The 14,148-nt window shown below is 43.3% G+C and overlaps 1 protein-coding gene across 2 annotated transcripts in view; it reads right to left on the reverse strand.

The window, feature by feature from the left end:
• babam2 (BRISC and BRCA1 A complex member 2) overlaps window positions 1-14,148 on the reverse strand; it is a 116,576-nt gene that overhangs the window by 13,683 nt on the left and 88,745 nt on the right. For both annotated transcript variants that reach the window (XM_072689105.1, XM_072689106.1), the window contains exon 7: window positions 7,998-8,107. In XM_072689105.1, coding sequence (XP_072545206.1) covers window positions 7,998-8,107 — 110 coding nt within the window. The remainder of the gene's footprint in view (window positions 1-7,997; window positions 8,108-14,148) is intronic.

Consider the following 14,148-nt stretch of genomic DNA (forward strand, 5'->3'; position numbering starts at 1 on the left):
AGGAATTTCCACCTGAACTGCTCAGGTCGGTCTTTACCTGCTCTATTTCACCTGAATCAGCACATTAAGGTCTTAACCAGTAGCCGAAGAGACTCCGAAAGCATGAGACTACACACAGCAGGTGAACTACAGGACTGGACATGAGAAACGGTGATAAAACTCAACTGGTTAATAGGCCTAAGAGCCTGGGCTGCGGAGCCCCAGAGCGGATGAGGCAGACAGAAAGAATCTGGGAGCAGACGTGACCTGAGCAACTCCCACTTCTCCCACACCTACAGTGAATGATGACACAAGGGGTCATTCAAAGTGTCTCTGGGTGTGACTTATTAATGAGGTCAGGAGGAAGCTGAGAATTCTTCCATTATCAGCTAATACATAGAGCAACTGTCAACATTTCACTTTGGATGGAATCTTGGACGCAACCTTTTGTTACAACACATAAAACCACGGGAGTCTAAAAGCAGGGAAAACGGACAAGGCAAGATTAAGATGCGCCGACGAAAATGCATCATCCTCCCATATGAGAAGAACGCTCTTCACCTTTAAGATATGGAGAGCAGCCACTAATAACTCGGCATAACTTAGAAAGCACCGTCATTAAAGCTTAGATCAAGAATGCATTTCACAGATAGAGCGGCCAGCCATCAGTGAAACAATCTAAAGCAAATGTGGAGCAATTACAGACATGGAAATGTCACTCATGTCTATCAACCTTATAAAGTATAAAGTGCTTACTGCACGGGCGTGTTATTCATACAATAAAAGCGGAAATGGGAAATTATCAGGAACGTCACTCATCCGAGAACGTTATTCAACTGTCAATGTCCCGGCTTTCTGAATGCCTGTCTATCATAACTTCTGTGCCCTCAATAATCATGTCAGAAGGAGCTGAATTAAAGAGCCGGGAGAAGAGACTGTGCTGGACAAGGATGCCCCAGTAACAAAGAGCAGTGGAGCACTGACAATAGAGCCTGCATCTCCATGGAGATGTGTCGCGATGCTTCATTGATTTCTGACGTTTTCATAAGGATGGCGCTACAGCTCATACAGAGGACTTCCACTGGTTTCTTAGAGTGACCTTTCCGCTGATGCTGTCTGAGGAGACACTGAGATGTGGATTCCAATAGGTTTCAGGCAGCAGTTTGAGAAGGATGATATACAGCGCTGCGCAACAGTCAGAGACCTCAGCACTGAAATCTAATATCAGATCAGCATCAGTGTTCAGTGCATCCACCTTTACATATATCTCAGCTTCCATTCTTTCTACGAAAATTTGCAGGGAGATTTTGCCACAACTTGGATGGTGTAGTCCCTGTAGAGAAGCACTGGCAATAGAATAGGATGTCTGGAGCAGATAAACATGAACCCATTGGCACCATTATGCCTAACGCCAGACGTGAGCTAGAGGGGTACAAAGCCCCCCAGTATTGAGCTGTGGAGCAGTGTAACTGTGTTCTTTGGAATGATGGATGGTGGAGCTCCATCCAATACTTTTGATATGAACTGGGGGACTTTATGATGGGGTGATCATCCAACATCCTGACCTAACCCATGCAATCTAATCCTCACAGCAATGCTCCTCTAAAATCTAGTAGAAAGTTCTCTTCCCTGAACAGTAGAGACAATCACTCCAACAAAAGCCCTTGATTTTGGAAGAAACAATGAGCGAGCAGGTCTCCCAATACATTTGTCCATATATTTTATATTGCAAAACAACAATTGGACATCAGACCTGTGTTTGCGTTTGACTTTCTTCAGCATTTTTTAATGGAAAAACTGAAAAAGCTTTTCTGCACTGCTGATAAAATATAAAGGTGTTTTAAATGGTTCCTTAAGGGACGCCATAGAAGAACCACATTTGGTCCCATAAAAAAGCATGTTGTAATAGAGATGTGTGTGAGTGTGACATTTAAACTGACTGTAAAAGGAACCTCAAACAAGTCAAGTGATGACATCAATTGATGGTTCTTTCCATTAATGCATCTCTATCACAAACACGGTTCTTAATGGAACCAACAGTGGTTCTTCCATGGCATCCCTTAAAGAACCATTTGAAGCTCCTTTATATTTTAGGTATAGGTTCATTTAGATGTAGCTGCCTTACAAATGTTCTATAGGTGGGGGAATGGACCACTATAGAAAACTCATTTTACACACACACACACACACACACACACACACACACACACACGCACAATGACGTACGCATACACACACATGCACACACAATGACGTACACACACACCTTAGAGGAAGCACAAGCTGAATATTTTAGTTCTTTTCCCAGCTCTTTCTGGGCTGGAGGCAGAAGCAGTGCCCACACTCTTCTTTTATATAATACAGTAGGTCTGGTGCCCCAGCGATGAGCCAGGCTGGTACACACCACAACATGATCGTGTGCGCGCACACACACACACACACACAGGCACAATGACTAAAAAAAAAAAATAAAAAAAAAGGAAAAAGATGCTCAGAGATAATAACCTCAAAACACAATGCATCAGACTGACGATCTTCTGAATAGAGACAAAGAGAAGAAAACAGACAGAACCGAAAATATCTCCAGCTCTGCATCAACCCATAGACATGTGTAGGAGTCAATCTCTCAATCTCTCAGCAGAGCAGTTTGAGCCGAGAGATGAAGTGAAGTCCACTACGGAACGCATCGAAAGCTTCACTCTAATAATAACAGAGCCGAGTGTGTGGGCGAGCAGAATGGCGAACGCTGCGGCGCTGGATATGTTTGAAATGCAAGGGGTTCGGTGGGTAAACATGGATGTGTGTGTGTGTGTGTGTGTGTGTGTGTGTGTGTGTGTGTGTGGATCTGGAGATGGAAGGAATCTGAGATATGGTGAGAAAGATAAGCTGGGGATGGGGACGGGGGAGTGAGAGAGAGGGAAATAAAGAGAGATATAGGAGAGATTTGAGAGGGCGAGAGAGTAATGGTGAGAGATCATGATAGGGCGAGATGGAGAAGGAAAAAGATGGGGAGAGAAAGAGTGTGTGAGATAGTAAGAGGTCAGGGGGCAGAGAGGGAGAAAGTGTGATGGGGAAAGAAATTAGAGCGAGTGAGAAAGGGGGGAGAAAAAATGGGGAGAGACAGAGAGAGAGAGGAAAGATGGGGGGACGGAGATTAGAGAGGAAAATGGAGAAAGAAAGACAGGGAGAGAGATAAAGATGGAGAGACTGATAAAGACAGAGAGAGTTGGGGAGAGAGATGGAGAAAAGGGGAGAGAGTGATTTAGTAGATGAAATGTGGAGAAAGAGAAAGATTGAGAAAAAGAGATGGAGGGAGTTGGGGAGAGACAGAGGGAGATTAGAGAGAGAGAGAGATGGAGAAGGAAAGACGGAGAAAGAGAAAGATGGAGAAACTGATGAAGATGGAGGGAAATTACAGAGTGAACGATGGAGAGAAAGATGGAGAAAGACATGGGGAGAGATGGAGAAAGAGATGGAGAGAGATGGAGAAAGACAGAAAGATGGAGAAAGATGGGGGACCAAGCTATAGAGACAGAGAGAAGAGGAGAGCAAGAGAAAGAGAAGAGAAGAGAGATGAGAGAGATTGGGAGCGAGAGACAAGGTGAAAGTGATTGAGAGAAAGCTGGACAGAACGAGAGAAAAAGAGAGACAGCCTGAGTGAGAATGGGGGGAGAGAGAGAGAGAGAGAGAGAGAGAGAGAGAGAGAGAGACAGGAAGAAAGACAGGAAGAGAGAGAGAGAGAGGAAGAGAGAGAGAGAGAGACAGAGGGGGAGGGAGAGAGAGCGAGAGAGCGAGAGAGAGAGACAGGAAGAGAGAGACCGAGACAGACAGAGAGGCAGACAGAGAGAGAGACAGAGAGGGAGGGAGAGAGAGCGAGAGAGAGAGACAGGAAGAAAGAGAGAGAAAGAGAGAGACAGAGAGAAAGACAGAGAGGCAGACAGAGAGAGAGACAGAGAGAGAGACAGAGAGAGAGACAGAGAGAGTGAGAGAGAGCGAGGGGGGATTCCTGTGTGGTTTTGCATTGCGCTCTGTTTGAGGTGACTGAGAGAGACCTTTCTGTGGCTTTTCTCTTTTAAGTCCCACTCACTCACTCTCTCTCTGCTTTGTGCCTGAGCCAGAGGGTTCGGCTTGGCTCTTTCTGCGGGCGCTGTGTTGGATGCCAGCCTTCAGGAGAGCTGAGAGACGGAGCATGGAGGAGCTCTTCAGATGTTCTGTTTTTTTTTGTTTTTTTTTAAAGCTTAAACACAAGGACAGCTCGCTTAGGCTGGAGCTACAGAACCTGCACGTCAACTAGAGACACAATAGAGCAGAGCCAGCGGCAATCCCTCCATCCCCCAGCCTCTCTCGCGCTTTCTCTCTCTCTCTCTCTCTCTCTCTCTCTTTCTCTCGCTAGCATGCACAACAGGCCCTATACAACTGCTAAGTCAAAACAATGGGCGCGATAAACATCTCCCAGCTGAAAAGATGGAAAAGCACTATTTACATGCTCATGTATACGGCAAAACATGTGTAGGTGTTTCTGTCGGAACAATAAAAAAAGACAGAAAACCAAAAAGAACAAAGTTAAAAGAAAAGAAACCCAGTTTAAACATGTTTTCTCAAAGTCTTCTTCAGGCTCAGGTTCGCCCCTGGAGCCCCATTTTCAAGATTTCACCCTTATTACACACCCCACACGTACACCATCGAACGCAAACATCCACTCCTGCCTGTCCCTTCCCCTAACTCAGCCCAGCCTGGGCCACTAATGTGCAAGCACAAGGGCAAGGTCAGGCCCAAGCATGGAAGCGCATTATTAAACCCCCCACAATGCAGCAGGAGAGAGAGTAGCGTGGCCTGTGACGAATCGAAGCTGACATGGCCGGAGAGCGAGCAAACGGGCGCCTTTCCCTCCCTCTCTCTCTCCCGCTCACTCACTCGGCACGTTTGAGTGGATCAAGGGTGGCGTGGAGAGAGAAGAAATGAGGAATGAGAGTGGGGGGGACTCGCTCGCCCACAGGCGGGCATTACCAGACCTTGCCCATTGAGATCTCTTGTTAAGACAAGTTTACGACGTTCCTTCTGAAGGATGACCTTGCTGTGTGGTCCCTCAGCAGATAACAGAATGTGTTGAAGATTGTAAGCCAGGCATTAAGCTCTCAGCCAGATTTTACACTTCACTACTTCATCCTACTTCAGTACATTTACATTTATGGCTTTTAGCAGAAGCTCTTATCTACAGAGCTTTGTTGTCTCATCAGATCAGTCCAAAACGTGAAGAAGAGTTGCTTTAGTCTCCAAACTCCCTGGATCTCAATCCGATTAAGCTTTTAATTCTTCTTTTGTATATTTTACCCCATTTTCTACCCAATCACCCTTCATGTGAACTCCCCCTATCACTAACACTAGCAATGCCACCAACACTTGGAGGGTGAAGACAGCGAACAGATACTCGTTCCAGCACGTTGGTGCAAAGACGGAGGCCAATTAAAAAATAGTGGAGAAATGAACAAACAGCATAGGCACTGTTTCAAACTTTCCATTGACTTCTATTGAAAACCTATTTTGCAGATACACTGTGTGTCCAAATATCTGTGGACACCCCTTCTAATGAATGCATTCAGCTACTTTAACTTGCACCCACTGCTGACACAGATGTGCAAATGCACATACAAACACAGCTTATCTAGTCCCTGTAATGAAGGGTTGCCATTAGAATGGTGCTCTCCGATGCCAGCCATGGGCTAGAGGGGTATAAAGCCCCCCAGCATTGAACTGTGGAGCAGTGGTACTAACTGTGTCCTCTGGGATGATGGTTGCATCTCCATCCAAAACGTCTGGGATGAGTTGGAGATGACGTGAGGTGGTGATCATCCAAACATCCCGACCTCACTAACACTCTTGTGACTGAATTCAATCAAATCCTCACAGCAATGCTCCTCTAAAATCTAGTAGAAAGCCTTCTAGAGACAGATACTTCAACAGAAGCAGGATAAAATCTTGATTTTATTACCCTTGATTTGGGAAGAAACTATGAACGAGCAGGTGTCCCAATACTTTCGTCCATATAGTGTAAAAGGGTTTTGCTTGATGTGGACGATATATGTATATATTTTACTGTGATCTGAACTTGATGAAGGGTTACTATTATATGTACAGCCTTGTTTTAATAGAACGAGAAGCCATCCTTTACTATTTCCCATGGTTTAGTCTTTCTTTTAAACACTAACATAGACGTGCAGATGCAAATCTGTCAACACAGCCTGTAAATGCGAACCTGCCATTAATGATGTCGTTCCCTTTGAATAATTACGCAACACAAATCAAACGTATGGCAAAGCTCTGGCATTCTCAGTGTTAATACCCTAAGGAGGTCTGAATCCTAATGTAACTACACACTGATGCAGGGTTCTCTGTTTGTTTACTAGGTTTAATGCCTAACAGGTGCGGCATAACCAGACGATTTTAGATCTCAGCGAAGCGGAAAAAAAAGAAAAGAAAAAAAAAAACCCATGGATGCACAATTAAGAGGATCGCTGTTTACCGACAATGGAAAGCTTTAAACAGTCATGGCTGACTGACTGTAAATGATCACACAAGAAAAATAATTCCCAGCACATCTCTTACAGGCTAAGAGCAACAAACCGCTGAGATTTAACAGATGGAAAGAACACTCTGCGTTCTTTTTATCATAATCATGCTTAATTCCACTTCATAATCTCTCATACGCACACAGGCGTAACAACCCAACACAAATACGCCTTCGCGTACGCGCACACACATGCACACACTACCATCTAGTTCCCAATTCCCCATTATTTAGAGAAGTAAATAGCAGAAGAAGTAGTTCTCCTGTCGGTCGGTGTTTTCTGAATTTGGCAGTTGGATAAGGTGTGTCATGGGCTGTGTGTGTGACTGTGTGTGTGTGTGTGTGTATATGCCCCTCTTGAATAACACAGCCGCAAGACAGTTTTGTGGAAGCTGCTATTTCCATGCCTATGTATGATTAACCCTCAAGGAAAAACAGCACGTTTTCAGAAATGCTTTTAATCACGTCTGTATTTGAATGCAAAAGGAAAAAGCCAGTAAAGGCGCTGGAAACAGGATCTTAGAAACGCTCATAAAACCACAGAGATCTGGAGCTCTTGGCTTAGGAGAGCAATTATCAGGCAGACAAGGCCTTCAGGACATTCTTTAAGCAGGTAACAGGGTTGTAAGCTTGCAGAGTGTGAAGCTGCAGCTCACAATTATTATTCTACTATCGTTCCATTAATCAAATAATCAAAACCATGATGCGAATTCTCTACAGTTCATCTCTCTTTGTCACTCTGATCGTTCAAAACTCTTTGCAACAAGCAATTTTTATTTTAACAGTGCAACAACAATAGAAGCTGCAGCGCCGCCTAGATTCTGCCATCTGTCAGAATGGTGTGTATCATTTTGTCGGTGCCGGCCAGCAGCTCGCTGAAGTAATGTGGAGAGAGAGAGAAGGAGAGAGAGAGAGAGCTCTTTAGAACTCAGGCTGCTGATAGCAGGCAGCATGACCCAGGATTTCGAACCTGCGACACTACGATAGGTCACAGTTCTATACCTTTAAAATAATAAAATTATTTTTTCCTTCTCCTGAAAAGTAGCATTGTGGAGATAAGTGGTTTTATGGGTGACAGTGCCCATATGAATTTATTACATTACAGAGCAATAAAGAGCCCTTTTATATAGCGGGACAGTGGTGGCTCAACGGTTAGAGCTCCGCCTATTGATGACAGGGTTGTGGGTTCGATACCCGGGATCGACAAGCTGCCACTGTTGGGCCCTTGAGCAAGGCCCTTCGCCCATCTCTGCTTCCAGGGCGCTGGAGTTGGCTGCCCACCACTCTGGGTGTGTGTGTGCTCACTGCCCCTAGTTCACTAGTGTGTGTGTGTGTGTTCACTACCATAGATGGGTCAAATGCAGAGGACACATTTCGCTGTACATTGTACAGTGACAGATACCTTCACCATTACTTTATATGTACTACATTGGCGTTTTTGGTGGATACTTACTGCTCTATGCTTGGAGATAAGAAGAGTTTGGGAAAGACCTGTGTAGCCTCAGCATCTTCAAAGCTAACAGACAGCAGAGCCACGTCTTCACCTGGATCCAGAGCTGTGTCCTGAAAAAAACAAAAATCATGTCATATGATTATTTACTATATTAAAATACACAGGCTCAATACATCAAAAACATACAGCCAGGTCCATAAGTATTTGGACAGTGACTGTTTGTAATTTTGTCTCTGTACACCACCACAATGGACTTCAATAAAGATGCGATTGAAGTGTTGAATTGTGGATGTCCTGCATTAAAGTTCCTTCATTTTCACAGGTGCAAAAGTAATCAGAAAATTAGCTGATAAGCAGTTCTGTGGCCATATGTGGCCTGTTTTCTTAGTATGTTATGATAAATTCAGGAGATTAAAGGTCTGAGGTTGATTTCAAATGTTCAAAATGTATTTGGTAGATGTTCATGCGAACTGGAATATGTTGTCCAAATAACTGCTGATATTAAATTATTCATTAATCATTAGGCTGAAAAAAAAAAAACTCCAAACCTATCAGAAAGAAAGAGCAAAAAACATCAGAAGTAGCCAAATCAACAATTTCTCAAACAGACAAATTTTAGCTCAGCTCAGCAATGCCAAAAAAAACCCTGGAAGAACATGAAAAGCAAATAAAGTGGATGACCACAGAGGTAACATTACAAAAACGCTACATTACAAATGCACACTACGTACACAGTGGCGTGAGAGATGGAGCACAAGAGCTTGTGCTGAGCAGGCTTTTCATTTGGAGTTGGTATTGGGATTCAGGCTGGAAAAGACTACCTCCATTCACACTGCATTAGCTTAAACTACAGCCTCGGCCATGTCTGCCAGTCCCTATCTAATCGCGTGAGATGGTTCCAAAGAGGCTGCAGGACGATCCCGGACTGTTCTGGGGTTCTGGTTGCTGCATTCATTCTTAGTTTTCCTAGAGCTAGGCCCGGCTGGAACGTCATTAGCACCAAGGCGGAGACGCAGGGCTCTAATCAAATGTCTTTCAGTCGGTTTGAACCTATCCATTTGTGATAATTGCTGCCCGCCGTGCAATCTCTGCCCCCATTAGGCAGGGCTGTGTGTGGTGGATGTGTGACGTTACCAGTTAGCGGGGACACACACAAGATGACTGCTAACACATAACCCAAAGAGGCATATTGGGGTCTTGCAGGGAAGAATCAAACCGGCTCTAGAAATGCAGGCTTGACACAGGCTCAACAGGCACCCTGCTGTACAATGTATATTGAAATAGTGGCATCGTTTATTATTACACCGAACTGCTTGTATTTAGCTGCTGCTAATCGGATTATCACTGCTGGTGGATCTCATTTCAGACCTTTGCTCTAGAAAATAACAAGATGATCCAGTTAGTAAGAGACGGCCTATAACCATTTCAGGCTGCATCAAAATAGCAAATACGGTTAAGACAAACCGCTAATAATAATGATCAGCCAATATGGGCAGTTTTTCACTTGCATTTAGAATGAGGACAAAAATGACCACAATTATCTTCCTTTCCTGGAGAAAAAGAAATGATTTGAGGGTTGAAAGGTCCACATCCTTCAGTTACGCATTTATAATAATAATAAGGTCAGAATTAATTTAGCAAACTCTATTCATACCTTGGAATTAAATGAACTATTGCTACTGTGCATTTAAGACTATGTAAATGATCTTTGTTTTGATTGGCTTTAGTGTTCTGTGCTACAGTAAACAAAAGCAGGGCAAAAACACTCTTTATAACTTCAGTGGGAATATGCGGGGCTAAACTGCTGTAGGCTGAATAGGGGTAATAGTCATAGTCACAGTCTGAATGGACCAGCCCCTCCATACATGATGGCAATGGTCAAAATCCGATCAGCACCAAGAGCCCTTCGAGCTTCAAGTGCGGCTCAGCTCGACCCACCATCCCTTAAGATCCATGGACAACAAGTGTCCAGGCCTTTTTCTGTGCTGGCACCGAAGTGGTGGAACAAATTTCCCCTGGGTGTCCGAATGGCAGAGTTGCTCGCTGTCTTCAAACCCGACTGAAGACCCTCCTCTTTCAAAAGTACTTGGACTTGGTAGTGTTGAGTATTGTGGTCTCCATACTGACTTCTGTATTTAGAAGTATCTAAAATGCTTAGAGGAATCTTTTAGATCAGGGCTGCTCAATCCTGGTCCTGGAGATCTACCACCCTGCAGAGTTTAGCTCCACCCCGAATCTAACACACCTGATCCAGATAATGAAGGCCTTCAGGAGCAACTGAACATTAGAGTCAGCTGTGTTGGATCTGAACTCTTTAGGGTGGTGGATCTCCAGGAACAGGACTGAGAAGCCCTGTTTTAGATCATAGACAATACAAACTAGCTAAGGATATTATCTGAGTAAACAGTGAAGCACTTTTGTAAGTTGCTCTGCATAAGAGCCTCTGCTAAATGCCTTCAATGTAACTATAATCTCTATTACAAATATGGTTCTTGATGGAACCAGAAATGGTTCTTCTACAACACTGCTTAAAGAACCATTTGAGGTAACATACAAAATGATTCTACAAATGTCACTTATATCCGGCAGAAAAGCTTCAAACTGGGAAGAATTAGGTCATGGCAGGACCCTTCTGTGCATCCCCAGCTGGAGAAGGCCAAGATCTGCCACTTTGGATAAAAACTGCTTACACTGTTTCTAAATGGTGAAGAGTAAACTTAACGGCTCCCTCAGGTTGGGAGCGCAGATTTGGAAATTGCACTATTTCTGCACCACTTATAATTAATAATTATAAAAAAACAAAAAACAGTTACAAGAAAGTCAAGCAATGGTGACTGTAAACGGTCTATATCTACTTGCCTTTTTAAATATGGTGAATGAAAGGAAAAGGTAGTGGAATCTAGCGAGTGCATGTTGTGAACGGCAGGTAACGGAATGACTCAGAGTTTCAAGGGAAATGAAATCATATTTCTTTGACAATTCAAGGCAATGGTAATGTACAGGACAAAAGAGGCCTGCATTTAAAAAGTACACTGTCTAAAAATGCTTTTAATGTAGTATTAGCTGTTTGGTATGAATTGAACACAGTATCGCTGAATGTACCAGCAGAGGAAAGTACATTCTGTGTGCTGAAACCCTGCTACTTGCTACAAGTCTTGTGACCACAACGAAACGAAAGGCTTCTGAAACACACCTTCTGGTTAAAACAGGAGCCTGCTGACTTAGCTTTCTGAATGATTTCCATAGCTGCTCTCAACACAGCTTAACCATATGTAGGGGTTTACAGTGGGTGGGTCGATCAGCGACTTCCTTAGCGCTAGGACTTCCTTTCCACGCACTCTGCATTTCATGTATGAATGTATACTGCTCAGATTAGAGTGAGTAGAGATGCAACATCTGATATGAACTCATATTTTAAATATTAAAGTAACTGCACGGTAAGTCTTAAAGCAGAGGTCTGGTTTCCATTCCTGGGCGTTGTGGAAGGTTTGACACTGCATTACAAATCAATTACATCTGCTGTTCCTTTAATTTCCAGTGCTTACACAATCCAGGACTGGAAACTGGATTCAAGGTCCAGATTTAATGACCTGGGGTCAAAAGGTTTGTAGATCAACATCTCACACAACGTTTCTTCTGAAATGAAAGGTACTGAAATGGAGTGTGCCTCTCTGTACTGTAGTAACAGCCTCTGTAGCCTTCTAGGAATAGCTTTACACTTGATGTTGAACAATGCTGTGAGGATATGGTTGCATTTGGTCAGGAAAGCATTAGTGAGGTCAAGAACCCAAGTTGGATGATTAGGTCTGGATCATAAAATGCATTGGAAGGTATTGAATGGTGCTTTATGACTCCAGAGAATGCAGGCGTGGTATTGAGAATAATGACTATTCTATTGCCAATGTTTTTCTATTGAGATTACACAAACTGAATGTCTGTGCTAGCAAAGATCGCACCTTGCCTATATGTGCCTATGTTTTTGGACATATAGTGAACATATTTCGACATCAACACAACTAAGTAACTGGAACTTCCAACTTGAGCCACAGTGGTTACAAAAGATGAGAGGATTAAGCAGCACATGGATGTGTGCCTTGTCTTGAGGGTAGAAGACTTTTATAACTTCGGAATCAAGAAAATATGGACAAAAATATTGGGACACCTGATCCTTTTTGGTTTCCTCCAAAATCAAGGGTGTTAAAGAAAAATGTCCTGCAATTGTTGAACAAAATATCCTGCATTTGTTGGAGCAACTGTCTCTTTCTACTGTATTTTGGAGCACTTCTAAGTAAGGCCAGCAATCGGTGACAAGAGTGTTAGTGAGGTCAGGATGTTGGATGATCGTGGTGATTCCTTCCTTATTCCCAACTCTCCAACTCATCCCAAAAGTATTGGATGGAGCATCAACCATCATTCCAGAGAATACAGTTAGTTCCACTGCTCCATAGCTCAATAGGGCAGGGGCTTTATACCCCCCTGGCCCACGCCTGGCATTAGGCAGCACGGTGCCAACAGGTTCATGTTAATCTGCTCCAGAGAGTCCTATTCTATTGGCAGTACTTCTTTACAGGGACTAGACAAGCTGTGCGTGTGCATTTCCACATTTGTGTCAGCAATAGGTGCAATGCAAATTACCTGAATGCATTCATTAAAAGGGATGTCCACAAACATTTGGACACAGTGTATTAAAATCAGACGCCTCTGTTGTGCAAGATCATTTTAAAGAGGCTCGGAGGCCGAATGCGTAAACACGTATAAAAGTAACATGAACGAAATGTCAAAGCACAAAGTCTCATCGTCTGTCTCGTCCTGCTCCTCATCCTGGACTCCGAAAGGCAGCGAGCTTGCGCTAGGGGAGGGGGCGTCTGCGGCCCAAGGTGTTGCTTGATTGAATTAGTTCGCCTCAGTGCAGCAGTGTGCTGCGTCTCGAGTTTAAGAACTAGAGCGCGGCTGGAATGAGGAAAACGACTTTGGCCTACAAAAGCTTTGCTTGTTACTCTTCAGCACTGGGTGTTAATGGAGACCTCAGTAAATGACAAGATAACCCATAGATGTCGTGTTAATTCTACCGCTGACAATTAAAGCATGATGATTTTAAAATAATATATATTTTGTGGTTAATTAAAACAAGCTGGGAAATACTGTCAAACTCGTGGCTTTTAAACTTCTATTTAATATCGTATAAGCATTAAAAAGCAGACATAAAAACTTAAAAACGGGGTCATTAGAATATTTTAAAAGTACAGAGATCATTTTGAGGCATAATTAGCACAATGAGAGCTAGCCAGGCTAAAGCACAGCCTCCACACAGGGGGGTTAGTTTTAAAACAGCCTCCCAATTAAAGCAAAAGCCATATGTTTGTATAAATATATAATAAATGATGATTGGGCTAGAAATGATGTTAATGATTGGCAAAAAGGAGTGATTGCATTTGGCCGTGCTAAAGGCCATAGTGTGCATGAAAGCGTACGGTCATACTGGTCTACCAGCAGTGGCAAAAATCCCAGTCTACAGGAATTCTCGACAGAATTTTGTCAGAAAGACGAAACTGACCATCAGGGTTTCACGGCTTGTGAATGAATTTGGCTTCACTTCCACGTGAGAATTACTTCTAGAAGTCATTGCAGGTCCTTCACCACCAATTTACAAAAGAACAGAGAACAACAGACCATCAAATATGGAGCACAGTGGCTTGCAAGAGGCCTTTACTCACTTCTGCTGAAGAATGATGAGAACAGCAAGACTTTCCTGTAGACTGGGATTTCTGCCACTGCTGGTAGACCCGTATGACCGTATGCTTCCATACACCTGCAAATTCTTTTTCCAATCATTTACATCTGCTTTGCAAACCTTTTTCCACACATCTAATGAGACACTCACCAAACTGTACCACCTCTTTTAACCCTATGAATCCCGTGGCACACCCCACAGGGTGTTAGAGCCTGATCATCTGAACTTACCCCCTTCTCAGTAGTACAGAAATAGCCCCATAATAATAACATTTTAATGCTATTATAACTGAAGCCTGAGAATGAATCAGATTTATTATTTGATTTTGATTATTATAAACTGCAATAACAATAAAACCCAGACTATCAGATGACCTTATTCTGCTCCATAGCAATTGCACAACTGACTGCAATAACACAG

The sequence above is a fragment of the Salminus brasiliensis genome, chromosome 10 (genome assembly GCF_030463535.1).
Source record: "Salminus brasiliensis chromosome 10, fSalBra1.hap2, whole genome shotgun sequence".
In the NCBI taxonomy this organism is placed as follows: Eukaryota; Metazoa; Chordata; class Actinopteri; order Characiformes; family Bryconidae; genus Salminus; species Salminus brasiliensis.